The sequence below is a fragment of the Myotis daubentonii genome, chromosome 17 (assembly GCF_963259705.1).
Source record: "Myotis daubentonii chromosome 17, mMyoDau2.1, whole genome shotgun sequence".
NCBI lineage: Eukaryota > Metazoa > Chordata > Mammalia > Chiroptera > Vespertilionidae > Myotis > Myotis daubentonii.
The window spans coordinates 44,233,221-44,258,711 of record NC_081856.1 but is presented as its reverse complement, the minus strand read 5'-3'; the positions used below and the strand labels follow the sequence as shown (position 1 = coordinate 44,258,711).

The following is a 25,491-nucleotide window of genomic DNA, read 5'->3' as shown; positions in this document are numbered from 1 at the left end:
CGATTTTATGTCATATACAGCATGGAAGTGATAGCACATCACCCTTTGCCATATTCTACTGGTTAGAAGCAAATCACAGGTCTCTCCCATGCTCAAGGGTAGGCTTACTCAAAGACGTGAGTACCGGGAGCCAGAATATCTAGGGTGGAGGTGCCTCTGAGAGTCTTACCTGCACAAAAGACTGATGCCTTCAATTAGGGATATACCTTTGTTTGCACCATGTGTAAATAGCTATTGTTTTTTTATTCTCATTATCATTCACATTAATATCAACTATTGTTTCAAATATCTTCTGAACATCTATCAGGCATTATGCAAGGTATAGTTCATTGATGAGTAAAACCAGACAGTTTCTGTTCTCACAGAAATATAGTCAGAAGGAGAGAGAAAATAATTATATCAATAAATGTGAAATTACATTTTGAGAAATACTATGGAAATTTGTGGTGCTATGAAAATATGTAACATGAGGAAGTGACCTGATCTAGTGGTTGGGCACAACCTCTGGGAGAAAATGATGTTTCATATGAGTTATGAAGCCTGATCAGGGATTAACCAGGAAAAGCAAGTAAATGAATTCCATGCCCTGGGAAGAGCAAGTGCATGTAGGAATAGAAGCATCAAATGATTGACAAATGAAAAGTGTGACTGAAGCAAGGAAACCAAGAGGTATCCCCAACTCTCATTTCTCCTCTGGAGTTCACACCCATGTATCCACCTGCCTATTGGATATCTTCATCTGGATATTTTAGACTTCTCAAAATTAATGTGTATAAAGCAAGTTACTAATCTTGGCTTGCTAAATTTAGTTCTTTCCCAGTATTCCCCGTTTCAGTGAATGGCACCACCATCTGTCTAACTGGAGATGAGAAACCTAGGAGTCATGGTTGACGATTCCCTTTTCTTCAGTCCTTCACCAAAATGTTAAGGACTTTATCACTAGTTACAGAGCAGTACTCACCATTTTCTAGATATACTAGTGGCCCGGTGCACAGATTCATGCACATTGAAAGGCAAATAATCAGAAGAAATATTTTAATATTGCTATTTGCCCTTTCTCTGTAATGGAAGTGTCAGAGCTGCCGCTGGTCACCTTCTGTGGGGCAATTCTCATCCTTCAAGACTTAACCTAAACATACTGCATTAAAAGTGCTCCTCTAGCCTATGCAGAAAGAATCTCTCCCTCCTTGGTGATGTTAAAGATTTTGTAAACACCCTATTATCCCTGGCAGCCATTTGCTGGCAAGGGCTTCTCATGTACTCTATATACCAGGAAGAACCTCAGTTTGGACTCCTGGCTTCCTGCACTATGCCCTGCTTAATTACCCAGCCAAGTCAATTATTAAATGGAGCTCTTGGTTTTGTCTTTCCACCAAGGGACTAAGACCTGCCCCATCCAATCAAATTGCTCCATAACGACCAATCAGGACTACTGACTCAGACCAATTGGAAGTATACAAATTTGGATATTCCATTTATGTCAAATGAACCTGAGAACCTGGGGAGGAACTTTCACTATAAAAAGCAGCCTCCCCTCTCTCTCCCTGGAACATAATTTAGGTTGCTTCCTGAATCATGTCTCTGGGCTGCAGTTCCTTTTGATCAAATAAATATTTTTATTCTTTATATTATAGTCTAAACCGAATACCTTTGCCATTTCCACAGAATGAGGATTCTGCGTTTACTCAGGCTCAGGTTTGATATTAACTCTCTCACACACAGTCTGCTTTGCTTTGAGTTTTTCAAAACATTGCTTCATTTAAATTTTACCTAAATTTCATTCTGCTGCTCACAGGTGTGTTCCTGTGAGCTTTATTAGATGGGTTTTATCAACTGACATGAATGTTCATGACCACGATAAATGCAAAACAGTAAATAGTGTTTTAAAATATAATTATGTGAGCCCTGGCCAGTTGCTCAGTGGTTAGAGGCTGGCCTTCATACCAAAGGGTTTCGGGTTTGATTCCCGGTCAAGGTCACATACCTCGGTTGCAGGCTCAATCCCCGGCCTCTGGTAGGGGCGAGTGCAGGAGGCAACCAATGGATGTGTCTCTCTCACATCCATGTTTCTCTCCCCCCTCCTCTCTCTAAAAGAAAAAAAAAATTAAAGAAAAAAGACATCCTCAGATGAGGATTAAAAAGTAAATAAAATACATATGATTAAGTGAAAGGATGACGATAAAGTTATATGTAAAAATGATTATATCTGTACTACCAAATACATAAACATGTATTTTATTTTTAAGGTTAAAGGACAGTCATGGAAAAAAGATAATAATGGCCCTGACCAAGCAGCTTGCTTGGTTGGAGCGCTGTCCTGTGCACCGAGGGGTTGCAGGTTTGATTCCCAGTCAGGGCATATATTTAGGTTATGGATTCAATCCTTGGTCAGGCGTGTGCGGGAGGCAGCCAATCGATGTTTTTCTCTCTCCCTTCAACTCTCTCTAGAATTAGTGGAAATATATCTTTGAGTAAAGATTAAAGAAAAAAAAGGTGATAATGATTTTACATAATCAATCCTTGCTAGGCTGCCAAAGTAAGAGGCAAATCCTGTATCACTGTGCAATAGCTTAATTCATAAATCCACTGGTGTTAACCTGGAATTGATACAATTCTAATTAGCTAGTTAATAATAGCAAAGGAGCAAAAGGGAAGCCAGGCACTATAGGCATGTCATTTGGGCAGCTTCACCAGGAAGCTTCAACTTTGCACTCCCCAGGGAACCACTAGCCCATCCCCTGCAGAACACTGGGGGATGGGGTCCCACAAAGGGGAAACAGACCATGCTCAGTGAAGTTGGAGTGACTACAGAGGTGTCTGCTAGCCACACCTGTGAACAGATCATTGGCCATAATAGGCATGACCCACTGCAAGCCCCTAAAATTTGAGAATACATAATCCCCTAAACCAGAGGTGGGGAACGTCTGGCCCTGCCAAAACATTAGGGGTGAACTAATTAAACGTTTGACCAAATATAGCAGGCTAATTTTTAAGCTGATAATTCTGTATGGCCCACAAAAGATGTTATAAATATCCAAATGGCCGATGGCAGAAAAAGGTTCCCCACCCCTGCGAAAGGAATTCTCTCTCTTGGTTCCCACAGCCATGCAGACCCCACATGCAATGGACTGATGGACTGCCGTTGGGAACACAAATTAAACTAGCCTCACCCAGGAGTGGACTATGCCCCAACACCGGCTTTTATTACTTCTTCCTTGGTGGGACAAAGGGATGGGACCTTGGAAACTCAGGGGGATAATTCCACAGAAATAAAGCTTTCTTCAATATTTCATCCTCCCTTGCAAGTCTCAGAAAATTCTTTTTCTGGGATATAGCAGAATTCCACTCCCACAAGCAACAGCTGAGGATGAGGGACCTCCCCCCCCCCCCCCCCACATACACCCTGCCCCAATTACAAAATGGGCAGTGGAAATTCTTAGCAAAGTCATCACTCTCATGTCTCTGAAAACAAAACATAAACATAGCTTATAAATCTAACTTCATAAACATAAATAAAACTTGGAGCCTTTTAAAGTTAAAGCAGATCCTGATAACATCAAAGTTTTGGGCCTTGTAAATTACAGTCTTTAACTGTAAGTCTATATATAAAGCTTAGCAGTAATTTTTTAAAGTATGTTTTTAAATTTTATTTTTTTTAAATATATTTTATTGATTTTTTTACAGAGAGGAAGGGAGAGATAGAGAGTTAGAAACATCGATGAGAGAGAAACATCGATCAGCTGCCTCCTGCACACCCCCTACTGGGGATGCGACCGCAACCCAGGTACATGCCCTTGACCGGAATCAAACCTGGGACCCTTCAGTCCGCAGGCCGACGCTCTATCCACTGAGCCAAACCGGTTTCGGCTTAAATTTTATTTTACTGACCTTATAGTGAGAGAGGAAGGGAAAGGGGGAGAGAAACACCTGTCAATTGCCTCCTCCAAGCACCCAACCAGGAATCGAACCGCCAACCTTCCGGTGTATGGGAGACTCAATCAACTGAACCACACCAGCCCGGGCAGTGATTTATTTTTATTATTTACAAAACTCCCACCCATCAATCACAACATGCATCACAGCACTTGCCAAGTAGGTCAAACTACTCTCTCATACACTTTCGGCGTTCACGGTCTTACTAGTCTTTGAGAAAGCCTGTATTTTACTTAGCTCGCTTAAGACACTCTTTACATGCTAATTATCATTGAATGGAATTTTAAAAGAAACCTAACGTAATCCCAAAGCCTCATCTTGGTCATTAAAAACCTGAAAAGGTATTTCATTTCCTCCTATCCTTCAACACAGCTTATAAAAACAGAATTTTTTTTACAACTCCTTCGTGGTCTTGTAGAAAAGCTGAAAGTGCAACAAGGCAGCCACTTCCTACGTGTAAACACACTCTAATGCGATTCTCTCGTTTCTAATTAAAGCTGTAAATTAGTAGGAAAACTGCCGCCCACGAGCTTTTGAACTCCGGGAGCCGGAATGAATGAGCGGAAGGACGCGCAGCGCCCCAGCCCGCGGTCGGCGGGCCCCGAGGAGGGGCACCCCCCATTCCGGGCATCACACCCCGGCCCTGTTCCGAGGGCCCGGCCTCGGGCTCCGGCTGGGTCGCGCTGGGAGCACCCAGCCCGCCTGTGACTCAGGGAAAACACCCATTTCCCTGACGGCGCCACCCCCCGAATCAGAATGAAGAAAACCTACCCTGCTAGGGAGACTTTGACCTAGACCCCGCCACCCTGCTGCTCACTCTGCACCCTCCTTCCCCCTCCCCCCACCCCCTCCCCCACCCCCCACCCCCGCTTCCCCGGGAGCCCCTCCCCTGGCCTGTCGCAGCGCCACGTCTCCCAGCGCCGAGCCACCAGCCACCCGCGAAGGCTTCCTCCAGTTAACCCCGCCTGGGCCCCCGTCCGTCACCGGTCCCCGAGTCCGACGCCTCCGCCTGGCCCGAAAGAGGCGCCGCCAACAGCCACAGTCGCGCCCTCGCCCAGCGGCTCACGCCCCGCCCCGCCCCGCCCGCGCCTACGTCACACCGCCCCGCCCACCGCCGCCCGCGTGACCCGCGCCCCTCGCCCGCCGCCCCGGCGCGCGCGGCTGGATCGCGGCCGAAGCCGCCATTGTTCCGCCGAGGGAGGTCAGGCCGGCCTGGCACTGGCGCCCGGACGCCGCTTAGCGGCCGCCACTGGAGACACTCCCTCCGCCGCCCCCTCCTCCCGGCGGTGGCGGAGCGAGGCTGACGAGGGGGAAGCTGGGAGCCCCCCCGCACCTCCCGGCGGCGTCAACGGCCGATCCCCGGCTCCGGCGCGAGGGGCGGCTGCGATGCGCTCGGCCTGAGGCCGTCGGCCCGGCCCTCTCTCACTTCCCTTGAGTCTCCCGCGGCGTCGTGCGCCCCAGCGTCATCCCTCGAGTCCCTCTGACGGGAGGGAAGATGGCTGCACGGAGCTGGCAGGACGAGCTGGCCCGACAGGCCGAGGAGGGCTCGGCGCGGCTGCGAGAAATGCTCTCGGTCGGCCTGGGCTTTCTGCGCACCGAGCTGGGCCTCGACCTGGGGCTGGAGCCGAAGCGGTACCCGGGCTGGGTGATCCTGGTGGGCACGGGCGCGCTCGGGCTGCTGCTGCTCTGCCTGCTGGGCTACGGCTGGGCCGCGGCGTGCGCCGGCGCCCGCAAGAAGCGGAGGAGCCCGCCCCGCCGGCGGGAGGAGGCGGCCGCGCCGGCCTCGGCCCCCGACGACCTGGCCCTGCTCAAGAGTCTCCGGGGCGACGAGCAGAAGAAGAAGAATCGCAAGAAATTGCCCGAGAAGCCCAAAGTAAGTCGGGAGGAGCGGCGGGCGGGCGGGCGAGCGGGGCGAGGGGCCCCCCGCTCCAGCCGGGACTGGAAAGGGAAGAGGTGGGCCGGTCGCGAGCCGGGACGCGGGTCTGTCTCCCCGGGAGGCGGGTCTGTCTCCCCGGGAGGCGGCGGTCGGTGGGCACGTTACTTGGGGGGTGGGGGGGAGACATGGGGGAAACTCGGGAAGCGTCGGACGGGTGGGTCAGACAGCCTCGAGGAAGGGAGTTGGACGGTCTGGGGTTACGTTTCCATGCAACAGCCCGGGGGGTCGAGCCGTTTCGGGAACCCCGAGGCCTGCGGGTCGGCTGCGCGCGTCCTGGGACCCTCGGGCGGCGGTGGGACCTGGTGGGACGACTGCGCCCGGAAGACGACGTCTAGTTGGAGTCACGTTGAGACAGCAGCCACGGGAGGGAATAAATACGGTGACCCAGAAACGACGGGGCTGGCGGGGATGAAAGGTGCCCGGGTCTAGGCGCTTCCATTTTAGCAGGAGCTGTTAAAAGGGAAATGGTTGCCCACGCTCACTCGTGTGCCTGCGGCCGGTGGGGGCCGGGGCGGGAGCCAGGCGAGCGGGAGCCGGTCGTCCGATGTACTTTGGGGGGGACGTGGCCCCGGGAGACAGCGGAGGCAAGTTGAGCAAAGTGGCGTGGAGAGAGTCGACGGGGATGACGGCGCAGAATGGTGCCGGCTGACAGGTTTCCGGGCTCCGATGGCCCGGACCACGTGCAGAAAGGCAGGGAGCATCATCACCCCCCGTTTTATCGCGCCTCGGGTTTTGTTTCTGCGTCCGTTGTTGCCATTTCCCCGTGGTTCTTCCACTAAATGTTGCATCGTTTTACTTACTTTAAAAAAAATACAGTTGAGCAGTAGAGTAGGAAGGGTGTGCAGAACTAGAACCCGCTCCTTAGCCTATTTTTAGATCCACTGAATTAAGCTCTTCGCCTTTTCAGTGCAATAAAGTCAATGAAGCCAAGGGCCTCCTCTGTGAAATTTCACTCTGGTGTTTGGTGGACAGTAGGAGGTAAACATTGAGGTTTTAGAGCCAATCATGGAGACTAGTGTAGGAGACAGACTCGTAACTCCAGTATTGCATAAACGGATAGGTGCTGTGTCAGTGTGAGCAGTGTTAATGAGGCTTGGAGGGTGGGAGACTGAATTCCATGGGAAACATTTGGGAAAGTTATTAGAGGAAGTGGGATTTGAACGCAAACTAAAGTAATGATAATAGTACAAAGAATAAGGCTGCATTAGAGACTTGACAGGTCACAGGGCATTATTATGCCTAGATAAATACTAACATTTTGCATGCTGATTAAGAGAATGCCAGATACATTGTCTAGAAAGGGGTACAACTTTGACAGTAGGAATACTAACTTTAAGTAATAGAAGAGAAAATAGTACTTATTTGGAGCATATGTAGCTATGTTTAAATTTGTCGAGAACATCAAGGATTACCAGAAAGTAAGGTTATGGTGGAAATAGAGAACCTGGCCCCAAGATGAAGAAAGAGGATCTTGGGGGGAAAAAAACACCACATGTATTAATAAGCCTCATCCCTGTGTAGATGAAGCGGATTGTGAAAATTTCAAAGCCCTGTTTGGGGCGCCTAAAATTGCAGATAGACTAGACTTGAATCGAGAGACAGGTGCTCCAAGAGCCCATCTGAAGTGCATCATAACGCTCAGATGACTCATCTGAAGAACACAGACTCCTGTGAAAAATGCTCATCAGACCTAGGGCATATCCCTTCTCCTTTTCATTTAAATTAAGGAAGGGGAAATGAGTAAACAAATCTATTAGCATTGGGGAGTGGAGAATGGGAAGAAAAAAAAACAAATGGTTGCATGTTAATTGGGTGAGAAAATATTTTTGTCTATTTAATGGTAAAAATGTGTGTTGGAATTTGTCAACATTTACAAACTTGTGGCTTTCAAACCTTTTTGACTGCAACCTGCAATAAGAAATATCTTTATACTACAGTACCCTCCCATACACATATCTAACTATTCTGTTTGTTTTTCTTTAATGATATTTGTGACCCACTAAATTGTCACATGTCACATGTATGAGACATGACCCACAGTTAGAAAACACTGCTTTGTAGGGCTAAGAAGTACAAATTCCCTTTTTTTAGTACTCATACACTTTGGAGAAAAGCAGGATACTCTGCAAATTCCAGTAAAAAGGAATACAGTATTCATATTTCACCGGGAAGGGGATACAAAAGTAAAAGCTCAGTTTCTCCCTAGGGAACTTTTTACTCCAGTTGTGGAAAAAGATATACTCAGAAAAATTAACAATGCAACCCCATTGTGGGCCCAGGTGGCAATGAAAGACATAGTCACAGAGGAGCAGGATAGTGGGAGAGGCTGAAGAAACAGCAAAGGCCCAACTCTGTCAGCCTGGCAGAGATGGGGAATCTAAACTTGAGTAAGGCATTTAACCTTGCTCTGTTTAGCTTATCTTGTTTCTAAATTCAAGGTCTTAGTTAAATTAAAACACTGCAGGATTCCTCAAAGTGTTAACCCCTGACTACTTGTAGCAGGGTCGTTTTGAATGCTTGTTAACATTTGTAGACTCCTGAGCCAATCTACAGATCTTGTAAATTTAAAATTTCTGAATGGGTCCAGGAAATCTGCATTTTTAACAAGCTCCCTTGGTAAATCCTTGCCTGTTAGTCTGAAAATCACTCACTGGAATAAGAACTGTATAGCATTAAGAGGTTTCTAAATTCACTCAGATTTAATCTTATCCATTTCTTTATTACTGTGTCATTCTGATAGGCATTTTAGGATACACTTATTCAAGTGGATTCAGTTATGTAAACCATAGTTTTATTTTCTTCCTTTCCCCCCCTCCCATTATTTTTAGTTTTCTCTTAAATCCCTCCAAATTTTGCAACACAAATTTTCAAAATTTATTTCTAGTAGGTTGTTTTTATTTTTAGAGTCATAAGTGTTGTTGTTGTTTTTTAATTCTCATATTAGGTTGGTTTTTATCTTCTAATACCTTACCATAGGTCTTTTATGGCATGAATTGCAGTTTATTTAAAAGTGATGGGGGTGGCACTTTTCACTAGGCTTAGTTCTTGGTATTTTTGGAAATCACTGTTATCTTACATGCATTTTCCATGACATCTAGCTCAATGTGAGTATTAAACAGGCACTCAGTAAGAATTTGACTTAATCTGAGCAATTACTTAGATGGATGTAAGATCTCAGATAACTGGTCTTTAACAATTATTCCTATTCCTCATGCCTCGTAAACAGTCCTATGAACCATCTTTTTGCCTCATTGGGCTAAAATTTTGTAAGGTCCATCTATCTACAGCCAATAGATCATTCTAATAGTATGCAATATCTTTTATAATTATTATTTCTTTTCCAGTGTCACTGCTACTACCCTATAGTTGGGCTTTGTTACCTTTTGCTTGGACTGTCCTAACAGATCCTAACTAGTTTTCCTGCTTTCGGTTTCTGTTGCCAATCCATTGTACCCAGTCATGTCAGTTAAATTTTTTAAAGCCCAACTGTAATCATGTGATTTTCCTGTTCACATCTTTTTTGTAGTTTCCCCATCACCTTTTGAATAAAATCCAGCCTATGTTATGGCACTCAAGCCTCTTCATGATCTGCCTCATCTCTTACCATTACCCCACAGGAATGACCATTAGCTAGACTTCTGCATCTCTTTATTTATATTATTTTCGTCTATTAAAAGGTCCTTCTTCTTGTGTCTCTACCAATTTCTACCTATCCTTCAAAAAGGCCCAACTATAGTGCTACTTCTATAAAGCCTTTCCTAGCTTCCCAGTTAGAGTTAGTCTTTTGCATGTGTTTATTTTTTGTATTTCATGAAAGCTAAAACAAAAAGGCAGTGTTGCCTGTGGGGCGACTCAGATTTTTTTATTTTTTATTTTTTTAAGCTGTCTACAAGGTGATCAGGAAAGCACCTCAAGTATTAGGATTAGGAATAAATTTTAGTGAGTAGGCAAATTTGCCTGTATGGAATCCACGGATTATGGGGATCAACTGTAGATTAGTCAATATTTGTAACTGGACCATTCCTCTCATCTTCTAGCCTAATGTCTAGATGTATACTTGGTATCTCCAATTGGAAATCTGACATTTGTCTCAAATTTTAACATCTCCAAATCATAATTTCCTGCCAAAACACAGAATCATTCTTGATTCTTCCCATTTCCCCACATCCTTGTGTCTTCTCATAATTTAATCAGCAAGTACCATCAATTTTACCTCCAAAATATATATTCAATCTACTTATTTTACTGCCACCTTAGCTTACAAGTAGCTTCTGTTGACTGCCTCCAATCCTTTCTCAACACCCTAGTAAGGAGTCTTTTTAAAAACAAATCACCTCATCTTGTCTAAAACCAACATTTCAGTAGCTTTTGCATTTTAAATCTAAACTTCTTTTGTTTATGGCCTAGTATCTCTTTTTCTTCGTAAGCTGATTTTGTGTTAGTTTCCTCTCATTTGCTACCTCCAACTATAGTGATCTTTTTTCAGTTCTTCAAACATTTTCACAACCCAGTGCTTTTACATGAGTTATGATTAACACTTGTAGAACAATCTTGTCCCACTATTTTTATCAACCCTTAGAGCTCACCTCTCCAGAAAATCCTTTTCTGATCACCCTGTTTGAAATAGGCATCCCCTTCCATTTTCTGTCTAAACCCCTTGTATGTTACCTTTATTATAGTTATTCACAGTTTGTAAATTATTTATTTATCCATTTACTTTTTTGGGATCTTTTCCCTCCACTAGATTAATATGCCTGGCATATAATGAATGGCCTTTGATAATTATTTGTTGAACTAAATGTTGAACAGAGTAGTTAAAATAACATCTCATTTGGCCGGTGTGGGTCAATGGTTGAGCATCGACCTATGAATCAGGAGGTCACGGTTCTATTCCCGGGTGAATTCCCAGTCAGGGCATATGCCCAGGTTGCAGACTTGATCCTCAGTAGTGGGCGTGCAGGAGGCAGCCAATGGATGATTCATCATTGATGATTCTCTCACTTCCTCTCTCTGAAATCAATAAAAATAAGTTAAGTAAGCAGACTATATAGTTGTAGATATGTAATATTTATTTACGTCAGCGAAATTACTACAGTGTTCCTTTCAACATGTGGCCTATTTGCTAAAATTTGTTTAAAATAAGTGAATTAATAACAGAAAATAACCCATGAGTTTACTTATAAGCAAAATCTTGGATAAAAGCATTTTAAAATTAACAGGGTGTTAATTTTCACATATGACATGCAGATCTGAAATTTTGTCCCTTAAATCAAGGTCCAGGGTTTACTGTACTCTATCGTGTTCACTTACTAGGTAGTAAGTGAATGGACACAAGTGAAATTTATGTAATTTTCTTAGTAAATGATGAAACTACAAGCTTTTTTTAAAAAAAAGAAAGATAACATTTTATTACTGTCTCTAGAGCAGTGGTTCTCAACCTGTGGGTCGCTACCCCTTTGGGGGTCGAACGACCCTTTCACTGGGGTCGCCTAAGACCATCAGAAAACACATATATAATTACATACTGTTTTTGTGATTAATCACTATGCTTTAATTATGTTCAATTTGTAACAATGAAATTGGGGGTCACCACAACATGAGGAACTGTATTAAAGGGTCGCGGCATTAGGAAGGTTGAGAACCACTGCTCTAGAGCAAGCCTGAACTATTTCTAGCCTCTGAAAGGCTATATTTACTTATTTATATTCTGTTAACTTCCCAAAAGAATTTGTCCAGAGCATTGGGCCTGAAGGATCCATGTACCGTTTTCAGCCCTCTTGACCATCAGGACTTAACATTTGTTTAGAGCTTGTTAGTATGAAAATGAGCTGAATGCTGGAACATGAGGATAAGGATATGGGCCATCAGAGCTTTGGAGAGGAAAGGATATTGAAGAGAAGAAACTGTTTCTTAAACAAATTATACTTTCATATGTTCTCCCATTTACTATCATTTTCACCAGAAACCTATATAAGACAAGTACATATTTTCTTCATATTTACAAATGATGAAATTGAGGGTTAAGTCAAGGAAAATGCTTAAAATCACAGTGATTAAATGTAGAAGCTGGGCCTTAATCCCAGGTTTGTGCAACTCTAAAGCCCATAGTTTTTTCATGTGCCTTTTTTTTTTTTTTTTTTTTTTTTGGTAGTTGGTAGACTGCCCTTCTAGTTTCTAAACTTAAGAAGTTTCCAGGTAATTTGAAGTCTATGGATTTTATGTTTTGTGGCTAGAAATAAAATTTACATGACTAAGTGAAAGAATTTTTAAAAATTAAAGTAATTGTGGTGGCGTTGTTTAATAGGATCATATAGGCTTCAAGTGTACATTTCTGTGATGGAAGATAAGTATATTGCACTTGTGTGCCCAACCACCCAAAGTCAAATCATCTTCTGTCACCATATACTAGTAGTAGGCCTCCTTTGAAACAGGATTTGAATGGTTTCATTTTAGACATCAAATGTTAAAACTTATGTGTGCTTACCTTAGATATAGATTCTTTTGCAGTTTAGAACCAGTTTAACAAATACTGTAAAGGCTGCTCAAATGGAGTATAAGTCTATTAAGAATCTCTTCTTAGTCTTCTGAACTTTCAAACTCCTGGAAGGCAAATTTCTGTCATATGTCTTTGTTCCCTGAGGGTCCCTAGCCCAGTCAGTGTCTGGTATTTATGTACTTAAAACTAGAGTTTATCCATATAAGAAATGGTAATTTTCTGTTACTGGTTGATTTTACCATATTTGAAGGACATTCTTAGGTGGTCTCATTTAAAATATAGATTGTGGCCTTCGCCGGTTTGGCTCTGTGGATAGAGTGTCAGCCTGCTGACTGAAGGGTCCTGGGTTCCATTCCAGTCAAGGGCACATGCCCAAGTTGTGGGCTCAGGCCTCAGTAGGGGGCGTGTAGGAGGCAGCTGATCAATGATTCTCATCATTAATGTTTCTCATCATTGTTTCTGTCCCTCTCCCTTCCTCTCTGAAATCAACTAAAACATATATATAAAATAAAATGTAGATTGTGTGCTATATATGAAATTAACTTTGGTTGGCTCCAGAGGGGAGCACCTCAGTTTTCAAAAAATTTTAAAACTAGGTACAATGAGAGGCCTGTGTAATGGTTAATCTGTACAAACACCATATATTTTAAGACTCCATGATCAGAGAAAATAAAACCTTAATTGGCAGTCACATTGTATTTGAAGTGTTGTTTGGCAATTAGTTGCTTTTCATGTGAGCAGATTCACATAATATGCTTTCATTTGGGGATATGCTAATTTAAATATGGTTAATAATTTTCCAGGACAAGGCCTTCTTAACCAGTTAGTGGCAGAATAAAAGGACAGGTTAATGTTGCCAATGAATAGGAGAGGCTCCACCACTATGGTGTGTCCTTTTTCCTGCTACGGGAGAATTCTGTTGACTTTACTCTTGGGATAGGAGGGTTATTATGGTGTCAACCATTGTGGGGAGTTGCTGATGACTTATGGAATCCCAGTAATTATGAGAGCTATATAAAGCCCAAGAGCTATTGAAAAATTGGGATATCTGCATAAACCAGAGAGAACCACTACAGTTATAGCCTTTACATAAGTTGATGTTGCAAAGAAGGAAGTAAAATTGGCACAGGGTTTGGCTTGCCTATCATTCCAGAGCCTATGAAATGGAAACAGTGTTCCCACTGCTTTTCACTGATTGAGGACCTCAGACTTTGTATATTTGTTTAAAAGGAAAGATTGTTTCATCTTTTACCTGGGAGGCTGAAAGAACAGTGTTCACAGTTTTTCTCAAAGGAATTGCATTGAATATTTTAATAGGTTAAGATAGTTTTTAAACCACCTAATTTCTCACCTTTTAGCAGTTAGTAAGTAAATTTAAATGACTCAGTGCAGTCATTGTCATGAGTAAAATGGAGGTGCTATATAAGTGACTATGATGAAGAGTTTCCTGAATGGATTAGTTAAATGAAGTGTTTGCAGATGTAAGCTTTGTGAGCTGCCAGGAAAAGAGATGGGAAACTTCAGTTGGAGCTGCAAGATAGTTCAGTTGGCAAGGCTTGCATAGAACAAGAAATCAGAAAAAGTAGGCCTGGCTAGAGAGGATAGTATGAACTAAGAAATAGCATGAAAATTGACAAGTAAGATGGTAATATTGGGAAGCAGAATTATAGTTTTATATTCCTGATGTGGATATGGCTCTAAGTCCAAACTCCTTTTTGGAGCTTCTTACCTTTCTTTGTGCACTGCCTCTCCTCCCAATTCCCACACCTTCCCACATACATATACTCAGAGATTAGAAGAGGCAGCATTAAAATGGCAAAAGAGCACAGAAGAAAATTAGAAGGAAGAGTGAGGAGACCTGGTTGTGGCATTAGCTGTCTGACTTTAACAAGTTGTTTAAAATGCATCTATTTGACAGACCTGAAGCAGTTACTGTCTGGTGCTTAGACTCCAGTGCAGATGCAAAAAAAGGGTCCTCACTCATGCTTTCTGTCTGTCTGTGATAGCCAAGATTTAAACGGGTAACACACACACAAAGAGTTTTTACCACTCAAATTACCTTGTAAACAATTGAAGAGCTGGCTTTCCTCCAAAAGAAGACTCTAAAATCCAAGGGCTTTTATTAATGTTGTTTAAGACCCAGCAGATTAAATTTGGATTAATTAGGAATTTAATCAGCTAAAAGACAGCTTTTGTTTTGATTTTCTGCTATAAGTCTTTGGGAATCTTATAGATTGGGCTTTAGAATATTAATGGTCTCCTTTTCCAACTGCATAGCCTATATAATAAAAGCCTAATATGCTAAGTGTCCGGTTGGTTGGTCGTCCGTTCAACCAATCAAAGCGTAATATGCTAATAATATGCTAAGGTTGCTCAACCACTCACTATGACGTGCACTGACCACCAGTGGGCAGATGCTCAGACTGGTAGGTTAGCTTGCTGCTGGGGTCCAGCCAATTGGGACTGAGTGAGATGGGTCGGACACGCCCTGGAGCCCTCCCACAGTCCCTCCCAGGCTGGCCAACCTCCCACATCCCTCCCCAGCCCTGCCTGGCCTGCACCTTCTCACAATCTAGGACCGTTCAGGGGATGTTGGAGAGCCGGTTTCAGCCCGATCCCGCAGGCCAGGCTGAGGGACCCCACTGGTGCACAAATTCATGCACCGAGCCTCTAGTTCCTGATAATTTCCTACAAATGCAGATAATGTCACATTATAGAAACTGAACATTCATGTTGTTGTTTTTTAGTATAGCTCTGCTATAATTAGAAATCTGATAGAAGTCTATTCTGAAGAACTGGAAATAAAGCAGTTGAAACTAATATATTGATTTACTAACTTACTGTTCTGAATATGAGGAGACTGGGCAAGTGAAAAAAGTAGTAGTACCCAGAAAGAAGAGTTAGATACCTGGGTCCCATTCTTCACATTCCTGAATTTAAATAGGGGAGAGTGGGCTCAGAAATGCTTATTTAAAAAAAAACAAAACAAAACACCCTAGTGATTATGATTAGAAGCCAAAGTTGGTATTTACATACTTAATTCTATTCATGAACACCTCTTAAGTGCTATCATTTTATTTTAGGAGTATCAGGAAAGCTGAAGTAGCCTTTTTAAGCTATGGCAGTGGGTTTACAAAAGCTTCTTTTTTATTAATATGATTTCGGAGAGGAAGGGAGAGGGAGAGATAGAAACATCAGTGATGAGAGAGAATCATTGGTTGGATGCCTCCTGCCCGTCCCCTACTGAGGATCAAGCCTGCAACCCTGGCATGTACCCTTGACCGGGATCAAACCCAGGACCCTTCAGTCTGCAGGTTGACGCTCTATCCACTGAGCCAAACTGGCTAGGGCTGTAAAAGCTTCTAATCCCAGAACAGTAGCACCATTAGATTATAGAATTACAGGGGACATTAGGGATTACCTAATATAGAGGCCAACAAAGTATCGTCCATGGACCAGTTCTGGCCCTCCGCCTGTGTTTTGGGGGGACATAGTCATACTCATTTATGTGTCATCTATGGCTCTGTCTGGCCCCTTAGTGAAAAAGTTGGGTGGCTTTAGAATGGATCAGACCTATCATTTTATAGATGTAGAAATAAGATGTAAAAAAAGGATAATGAGTGAAATATTCTGAGACTACACAGATGCATAGTGGTCAGAGTGCAAATACAGTTGAGTTCTTTTTCCTGCTTTCATGCCATTTTTATTTATTTATTTTTTAAATATATTTTATTGATTTTTTACAGAGAGGAAGGGAGAAGAATTAGAGAGTTGGAAACATCGATGAGAGAGAAACATCGATCAGCTGCCTCCTGCACACCTCCCTACTGGGGATGTGCCCGCAACCAAGGTACATGCCCTTGACCAGAATCGAACCTGGGACCTTTCAGTCTGCAGGCCGACACTCTATCGACTGAGCGAAACTGGTTAGGGCCATGCCATTATTTTTTGTTCAAGGGGCTGATACCTGGGTGAGGTCAGAAAATATATTTGTGGTACAGAATTTTGTTTATAAGTTTATTGTTATATTATAAAACACAGTTATTGGGTTAGTAAATGGTCCATCAAGTATTAGATAACATGGCTATACAAAAACCTTTTTTTTTTTTTTTAATCCTGACCCGAGGACATGCTTAGAGAAAAAGAGAAACATCCATGTGAGAGAGAAACATCAATCAGTTGCCTTCCATACATGCCCCAATGGGGCAATCAAACCCAAGACCCAGGATGTTCCCTGACTGGAAATCGAACCAGCAACCTTTCCGTGCACACTCAACCAACTGAATCCCTACGGCCAGGCAGAAACCTTTTTAATTTGGGTTGGGGGAAGAATTTGATTGTAGTATATTCTTTTTTCTGAATATAAATCTTTGGTTTGATCTGCCAAGCAATTTGATAACAAGCATCTTTTTCTGTTCCTTTTGCAGCCAAATGGACGGACTGTTGAAGTGGCTGAGGAAGAAGTTGTCCGAATTCCTCGAAGTGTAACAGCAAAGCAGCCATTAGAGACAGATAAGAAAAATGAAAAGGTAAGTTTGGGAGCATATAAAATTAGATGCAAGGCTCTAAATAAAGAGAGTGACATGTAAAAAAAAATTATGCTTTTCTTTTTCACAAAATTGTAGATATTACCCACTCCCCCTTCAAGGAAAACCAAAGATCTAAATTTATCAAAGCGAATGGATAGGTGGTGAAGGTTCCAGATATGTAATATACCTCTTATTTGAAAACAAAATTGTATTACCTTTGTTAGTGCATTTCTGGCATAAAAAGCTTAGCAAAATTGTCCTTTGGTATTGTTTTAGATTTCTGTTGTGACAGTTTGACTTTTTTAACAAAAGAAAATGCTCTGTACTCAGGTTATTATTAAAATGTTTGGATGTGCACCCTAAATTTTCAAATAAGACAGTCTAACAAATCCAGGGATTTTATTTAAAATGGTCAGTGTTAGAACCGACCATTTTATTTGACTTAATTTAGTTTGTGAATAGGCAAAATATACAAGAAACTGTTAACAGTGTTTCCTTCTGTTGTGGAAGAAAGATGTTCCATTTAATTCCTTTCGGTACTCCCCCCCTCCATTTTTTATTAACCCTGTACATGCATAACTCCTTCTCAGAAAAAACAATTACAGATAGGTAACTGATTTCTAAGAACCAGGGTGCAGCTCCAGCTCTGTAGCATAGTGAAATGAAATAGTTGCTACAGTTTCTTAATGCTTGCATTTTCAAAATAACTGAAGAACTGATGAAATCAATTCTCCCCCTGTAACCTAGTGAAATTGGCCTAGGGCTAAGATAGCTGCAGGTGGATGGCTTAATATGAAGGGTAGTTGTGGGAAAGAATTACATTTTTGTCTAACTTTGTCTTTGGGAGAAAAATAAATAGTAAATGACTGTATTAACAAATAAGCATACAATTTAGGGATTGTGACTTTATACCATGAATAGTTTATATGCTCAATATGGAATTATCCTTCTCCCATTTAGTGTTTCCTTGTTCCTGGGCTTTCTCTCTACTAATAAGCATTTTATACTTACCTCTGCTTCCACTCTGAATTATTCTGGAAAATTTGTAATTGGACTAATTAATGAAATACCGTTTAACTCTGATTGATTAATCACATATAGATTGGGTGTATCAGATGTAAAACCAGTTTGAAGTTTATATTCTGAAATTTGTGATAGGAAATAATTATAACAATTGACATTTGTTAAGTATCTATAATGTGGCAGGCATTGTGTAAGGTGAGGTATATGTATATGTGTGAATATATTTACATATATCTGGTAGGTACGAGTTATTGAGCATTTATTGGGTGTACTTTTAAGACTTTATAGAATAGTTATACACACTGCTCTATGTATCCTCACAAGAGCACTGAGGCGGCAGTATTACACCTGTCTTACAAATAAGAAACCTGAGGCTTAAATTACCCTAAGCTAATAAAAGTATAGTTCGTTCTAACCCAGACCCATCTGACTACAAAGTCTGTGCTTTTTACTGCTCTGCATTATTTCTGATCCACAACCTGTTAGGTAGGTAATAATTGCCCGTTTTGTAAGATAAGGGCTCTGAAGCATAGAAGGGTTTTGTGGTTTCACTAATTTCAGTTTCTGAACTAGGATTTGAACCCACTCATCCTGATATGAGAGCCCGCGCGCTTTTTAATCCTTTGACAGTACCTCCTCTCATTTGCTGTTGCTCTTTCAGAACAAAGCTTCTACTTTGGGTTTGTTGCCTATTTTTTTCACTTTCTGCATAATAAACGCTACAACTCATGGCTAGTGTTCCTGTTGATCACCTTGAATCTTGAATTTATGCTTTTTAACTTGGTTCAGTCCAAGTGAGACTTGTTTCAGGTAGTTTTTAATGCTATTGCACTATATTGTTGTGTGTTTAAAATAAGTGATATTTCTAGACTTCATATTTTTCTTTGTAAACAAACATTATCTTAGATCTACTTATTTATCATAATATACATTATTGTATATTTGTTTTTCTCTCAGAGCCACATCTTGGGCACTTTGAGGAGTACAATTTGCCCAGACAGTAAATAATTGCACTCTAAGCTGTGATAGTGAACACTTTGTCCTATCAGTTGAGTAAGGTTCATAGATAAAACGTTGTCTGAAAATTACATATGACAAGAGTTATAGATCTTGGCTCTGTAAAGGTCTTTATTTGGATATGAAGGTCGATGCTTCATTGATATAGCAGAGTACACATAGGGCCATGATCCAGGCTGAATGCGTTGTGCTATTAGATGCTGAAGGGGAATAAAGAGAAATGTAAGATGTACTTACCCTCAGAGAGATTGCTGTCTAATTAAGGGAAAACAAGCACAAGAGAGAGATCAGGTATCAAGGCACTGAGTGTCAGGTATTCAGAGGAGTTAGATTATCCTATCTGAGTATCCAAAAGATTGACTAATTGGACTCTTAAGGATGGGATGGTATTTCAGTAAGTATAAGGGGTAAGACCAATTTTGGCAGGAGAGAGAAACAAATGAACACAATCAGACATTATTCAGCTGAGTCAAAAGAACATATTCAGACATACTCCAGGGAAAGCCCTAGACAAGTTTGACTACTCAGGGTGCAGTGGGGATAGATAAATCTTACATACAGATTTTGGGTGTATCAGGATGTAAAGCCTGGCACAACATGTATGATTAACAAATAATTCTTACATCTGTGTTTGTAAGGGTCTGAATTAAGATAAAAGTGTAAAGATTGCTAGAAGCAGAAACAGCAAAAGCAAAAATATATAAAATGTGGTCTCCATAAGGTTGTTCAGGATAATGTCGGTGGTTTCCACTAAAATACTGATATCATTCATTATATGTATTAATGAGCTCTTACGTTTTTATGATGCTGTATGGTGTACAAAATACTTTCATCTGTCTTAACCCTGATTAACTTGGTGAGGGGGGTAATTTTTTTTTTTCCAGCTCATTAAAAAGTTTAGTGAATTGCCCGAGATCACAAAGCTAATAAGTAATACACCTCAATCTTCCTGAGGCAGCAGTTCTAAGTGTGGTCTGTGGACTGCTGAGAAGGGGGTCACAGAAAACAAAACTATCCTATATAATAAAAGCGTAATATGCAAATCAACCAAACAGCCGAACAGCCATCGGGACCACGCTATGACACCCACTGGTGCCAGGCCAGCCAACGCAGGTGCAATGCAATTGTTCAGGGGCCTGGCCATCACCCCATGATTGCCCTGCAGAGGGAGGCCCAGGCCACCGGCGGACTGCAGTGGGTGGGTGGCAACTGGAGGGAAGCTGGGGTCCCGGGTGCCGGCAGGAAGCCGGTGTTGGCAGCCGGGGGAAAGAAGGCCTACTCTTGCATGAATTTCATGCATTGGGCCTCTAGTTTTTATAATAATTTAGACATTATTTGCCTTTTTTATTTTGATATTTACACTAATGGTGCAAAAGCAATAGTGGATGAAACTGCTGACTCCTTAGCACAAATCAAGGCAGTGACATCAAACTACTAATAGTGGTTTGCTTTACTGCAATGCACTTATAGTAAAAAGAAATAAATGCCAGTTTCACTTAAGAGTGTCCTTAATGACGCATTGAAAATAATTATTAGTTTTATAAATCTTGACCTTTGAATACTTGCTTTTAACCCTTTGCGGTCGTATTAAATTTGGACATGGGTGTCGAACTGGTCGGAATTAATTTCCATTGAAAGAGCAGTGATACATAACATGCAAGATTATGAAGGATAAACAAGATTTCTTAATCTTTTTTGGAACTACGTCACTACTAGTAGAATCACTACAAATGTTATCACTTTCTACATCAGAGTCAGTATTCAAGGTGCCAAAATAAAACTCTTCATCGTTACTTTCAGATTCGCAGTACACTTCTTTCGGTAACTTTCTTTTTGCCATTTTGGAGTATTATTTTGAAATATCTTAGCAAGCGAGAATGCCTAATTACAGTTAAACGTAATTTGTAAAGCTTTATTTGAAATTCTGCAAAGTATCTCCGAAGCTTGTCGATTTCTTCACTCTCAAAAGGCGTCTGACTCGCCACGGTGTTTTGCATGGCGAGTGTGGAACGACCGCGTTTGTTTATATTGAGTTTCAATATCTCCGATTTGTCGGGGCAATGTTTTGGTTCGTGACAAGGTCGCTTAGACATTTAAGAGCTTTCAGAGAAATTATGAACTGTGACATGAATGAATAGAGTTAAGATTTGTACGGTTCCTTGCTGTGGTGGCTGAGAACAGACATACGACCGGAACAGTAAAAAAGCTTTGGTGGCTGAGAGTAGACAAACGACCGCAAAGGGTTAATTATTCTATATGATGAAATGGTAAGTATATACAAAGTATGCTGGGTACTGAAAAAAAATTTGTACAATTAAGTTGCAAGCTGGATTAGCAGCTTCATTATGTTACTTCACTTTTACTTGAAAGGACAACTGATAAGCCATGTTATTTAGACTTGGATATTTGCAGACATTTTCTCAAAAATACAATCCTGTCACTTCAAACAACTGATAGTATTTGTTACAAATGATAAAATGATTTGTTGCCAAGTGAAAATTACAAATTTGGAAAATTTATATCCACCATCATGAACTTGACAACATACCAGTACTTAAAGAATTTCTGATGAGATCAGTTATGATATTAACAAATGTGATTTTTCAAAAAATATTGTGCCCTAACCGGTTTGGCTCAGTGTGGATAGAGCATCGGCCTGTGAACTGAAGGGTCCCAGGTTCGATTCCGGTCAAGGGCATGTACCTTGGTTGCGGGCACATCCCCAGTAGGGGGCGTGCAGGAGGCAGCTGATCGATGTTTCTAGCTCTCTATCCCTCCCCTTCTTCTCTGTAAAAAAAAATCAATAAAATACTAAAAAAAAAAAAAGCCAAAACCGGTTTGGCTCAGTGGATAGAGCGCCGGCCTGAGGACTGAAGGGTCCCGGGTTCGATTCCGGTCGGGGGCATGTGCCTGGGTTGTGGGCACATCCCCAGTGGGGGATGTGCAGAAGGCGGCTGGTCAGTGTTTCTCTCTCCTCGATGTTTCTGACTCTCTGTCTCTCTCCCTTCCTCTCTGTAAAAAATCAATAAAATATATTTTTTAAAAAATACTAAAAAAAGAAAAAGAAAAGAAAAATTGTGCGTAATGGAATGTTTTAACATTTTGGGAGATGTATATATACTCAGTGAACCAATATTTTCCAAATGACCAATGCTTGCATATTACAAACTCAGGCAAGTTTAAAAGATTCATTCAAAGTGCAAGATAGACCAATGGATATTAATGTAATAGAGTATGGAAAGTTTGTTGATGCAGTCTCAGATTCCACATTGCAACAATTTTTAAGAAACTACCAACTGACAGGTTTTGGTTTAATACTTTGTTCTTTTTCAACCTAAAATCCTTCATGACTTCTATTGCTTTTACTCCACAATCTGACCATAACCTAAAGGCCTGCCTGTGGTTCAAATTTCTTTGTTTATTTCTTGCCCTCTCTAAGCTCTAGACACATTGGTTATTTTTCTTTTTTGTTAAACACCTTTATTTTTAGATATTTTATGGTAGTAAAATTTACTTTTTAAGTGCACAATTTTAGTCTATTTGCAGAATTGTGCAGCTATCACCACAATCTCTTAATTTTTGAACATTTTCCTCTTCCCAGAAAAAAATCTTGTCTCCATTTGCTATTGCTCCCCATTTTCCCTTTATTCCTTAGCCCCAGCTCTTGGAAACCACTAATCTTTGTAATGTCAAATAATATCACAATTATTTGAAAAAACTATTCAAATACTCCTCCCTTTTCCAGTTACATATTTATGTGTATGTAGCCAGTTTTTGTGTTTGTTTGTTTTTAATTTTTCAGGTACAGTACATTCAATAATGTTTTGTACTAGGGGCCCGGTGCATGAAATTTGTGCACCAGTAGGGTCCCTAGACCTGGCCGGCGATCAGGGCCAATCGGGGCCTTCCTTCCCTAGCTGCTGGCTAGGGCCTTCCTTTGTTCTAAGCCACCCCCTGGTGGTCAGCACACATCATAGTGACCAATCAAACTCCTAGTCTCCCAGTCAAACTCCTGAGGGGACACTTTGCATATTAGCCTTTTATATATACAGATTAGTTTCAGGTAGACAAACATATACTTTACAAAGTGTTCCCTCAATATTTCCAGGAGCTCCAGTGGCGCAATCAGTTAGCACGCGGTACTTATAAGACAAAGTGTTCCCTCAATATTTCCAATACCACCTGGCATCATACATCATTATTACATTGTTATAGACTACATTTCCTATGTTGTACTTTACATCCCCATGACTGTTTTGTACTTCTTATTCCCTTCACTTTTTTCATCCAGTCCCTCAACTCCTTCCTTCTGGAAACCATCAGTCTGTTCTCTATATCTATGAGTCTGTTTGAATTTTGTTTATTAATTTTGTTTAGATTCCACATATAAGTGAAATCATATGGTATTTGTCTCTCTCTAACTGACTTATTTCACTTAACATAATACCCTCTATGTCAGTGATGGCGAACCTTTTGAGCTCGGTGTGTCAGCATTTGGAAAAATCCTAACTTAAATCTGGTGCCGTGTCACATATAGAAATTTTTTGATATTTGCAACCATAGTAAAACAAAGATTTATATTTTTGATATTTATTTTATATATTTAAATGCCATTTAACAAAGAAAAATCAACCAAAAAAATGAGTTCATGTGTCACCTCTGACACGCGTGCCATAGGTTCGCCATCACTGCTCTAGGTCCATCCATGCTGTCATAAATGGTAGGATTTCATAATTTTTTATGGCTAAGTAATATTCCATTGCATATATGTACCACAGCTGTTTTATCTACTTGTTTATTGATGGGCCCTTGGGTTGCTTCCATATCCTGTGTAGCCAGATTTTCTTCATGTGCTTCAATCAAATAATATCTTTAAATTGAATGCAAAGCAGATATGTGAACCCAGCCAGCTGTCTCTTATGAAGCCAGACATTAAAGATAATTGCAGCCCTAGGCGGTTTGGCTCAGTGGATAGAACGTCGGCCTGCGGGCTGAAGGGTCCTGGGTTTGATTCCAGTCAAGGGCACATGCTCAGGTTACAGGCTTGATCCCCAGTGGGGGGCGTGCAGGAGGCAGCCAATCAATGATTCTTTCTCTTCATTGATGTTTCTACCTCTCTCCCTCTCCCTTCTTCTCTGAAATCAATAAAAATATACTAAAAAAAAAAAAAAGATAATTCTTCTCGCTAAAATGTTTTTTGTTTGAAAAATATAATTGTTTATGTATAGCCATACAATATGTAATTAGTTTATTATAATTATTTTGAATTAAGTTAAGCACAAGTGATAGCAGCTTTTAGCAAAATAGAGAATACCTACATTCAGAGAGCTTATATACATTTGGATTGGACCTTCCATAATACAGTCCAGAAGCTATAGTTTTAAAATCAAGGATTGACAAACTATGATCTGCTGGCCATTCTGGCTCTCTGTCTATTTTTATTTTATTTTACTTTATTTTTCCATCACCATTTATCCCCTCTCCGCCCTCTTCCTCCTCCGCCCTCCCCCTCTACCCACCATCACCACACTGTTGTCCATGAGTTCTCTTTTTTCCCCCTCAATCCCTCCACACACACCCCAACACCACCTCTACCCCCACCAGAGCTGTCTACCTGCTCTCTATCTATGAGTCTAGCTATCTTTATTTCGCTTGGTAGTTCAGTTTGTTCATTAAATTTCATGTATGAGTGAAATCATATGGTACTTGTCTTTCTCTGACTGGTTTATTTCACTTAGCATAATACTCTCCAGATCCATCCATGCTGTCACAAAAGGTAAAATTTTCTTTTTACAGCTCTCTGCCTATTTTTGAAAGTGTGGAAAACACAGCTACACTGTGGCTACTTTTGCACTATAATAGCAAAATTCAGTGGTTGAGAGGCCTTAAAGTCTGAAAAGCCTAAAATATTAACTATCTGGCCCCTTTTTGCTGAATCCCTGTTTTAAATTCCTAATAAAGTCTTTTGGATTCATTAAAATGTTATCTGGAGTGCTTTGGTGTGGTCTGGTTCTCTAGCTCTTGGACTCTCGGCTTCTTAGGCTCCCTTGTGACAGTCTATAGCTTTGTGATTTCTTAGTTATACACCCAAGGAATTAATTTTCAAGGTCCCCTTTAAGGTAAACAACATAGTATTATATAAAGGAAGGAATACCTTAACAAAGAAACCTTATTTCTATCCCTAAACTTCTTTGTCTAAATTCCTAACAAATAGCAAAACTGAGACGAGAACCAGAACTTCTGCTGTAAACCAGAATTTCTGCTCTAGACCAGTGATGGTTGTATCAGGCAGCAAGTGGCAAGAGAGGATTGAAATACAGTGAATTTGGTTTTAAACTTGCTAAGATTGAGGTGAGAAGGGATCTCCAAGTGGAATTAATTTATTAGGCTTTTGAAAAGATGAGAACCACATCTTTTCAAGTGTTTCAGGGCTAGGTAAAATGAGTTCCTAAGAAAGGTTTCTTGTACATTTTTATGATTGTAAGTTGAAAAAAAAAAAAGATTGTAAGTTGATATCATAACATGTGTGGTGTGCCATACTTATGAGCTCACACTAA

General features: G+C 41.1%; 1 protein-coding gene across 1 annotated transcript in view; it reads left to right on the top strand.

Moving 5' to 3' along the window:
- The first annotated feature begins 5,068 nt into the window (after window positions 1-5,068).
- The window catches only part of MTDH (metadherin), a 61,360-nt gene continuing 40,937 nt past the window's right edge, over window positions 5,069-25,491 (top strand). Inside the window, exons 1-2 of the mRNA XM_059673065.1 lie at window positions 5,069-5,806; window positions 16,793-16,894. Of these exons, the coding sequence (XP_059529048.1) occupies window positions 5,429-5,806; window positions 16,793-16,894 (480 nt within the window). The 5' untranslated portion in view covers window positions 5,069-5,428. The remainder of the gene's footprint in view (window positions 5,807-16,792; window positions 16,895-25,491) is intronic.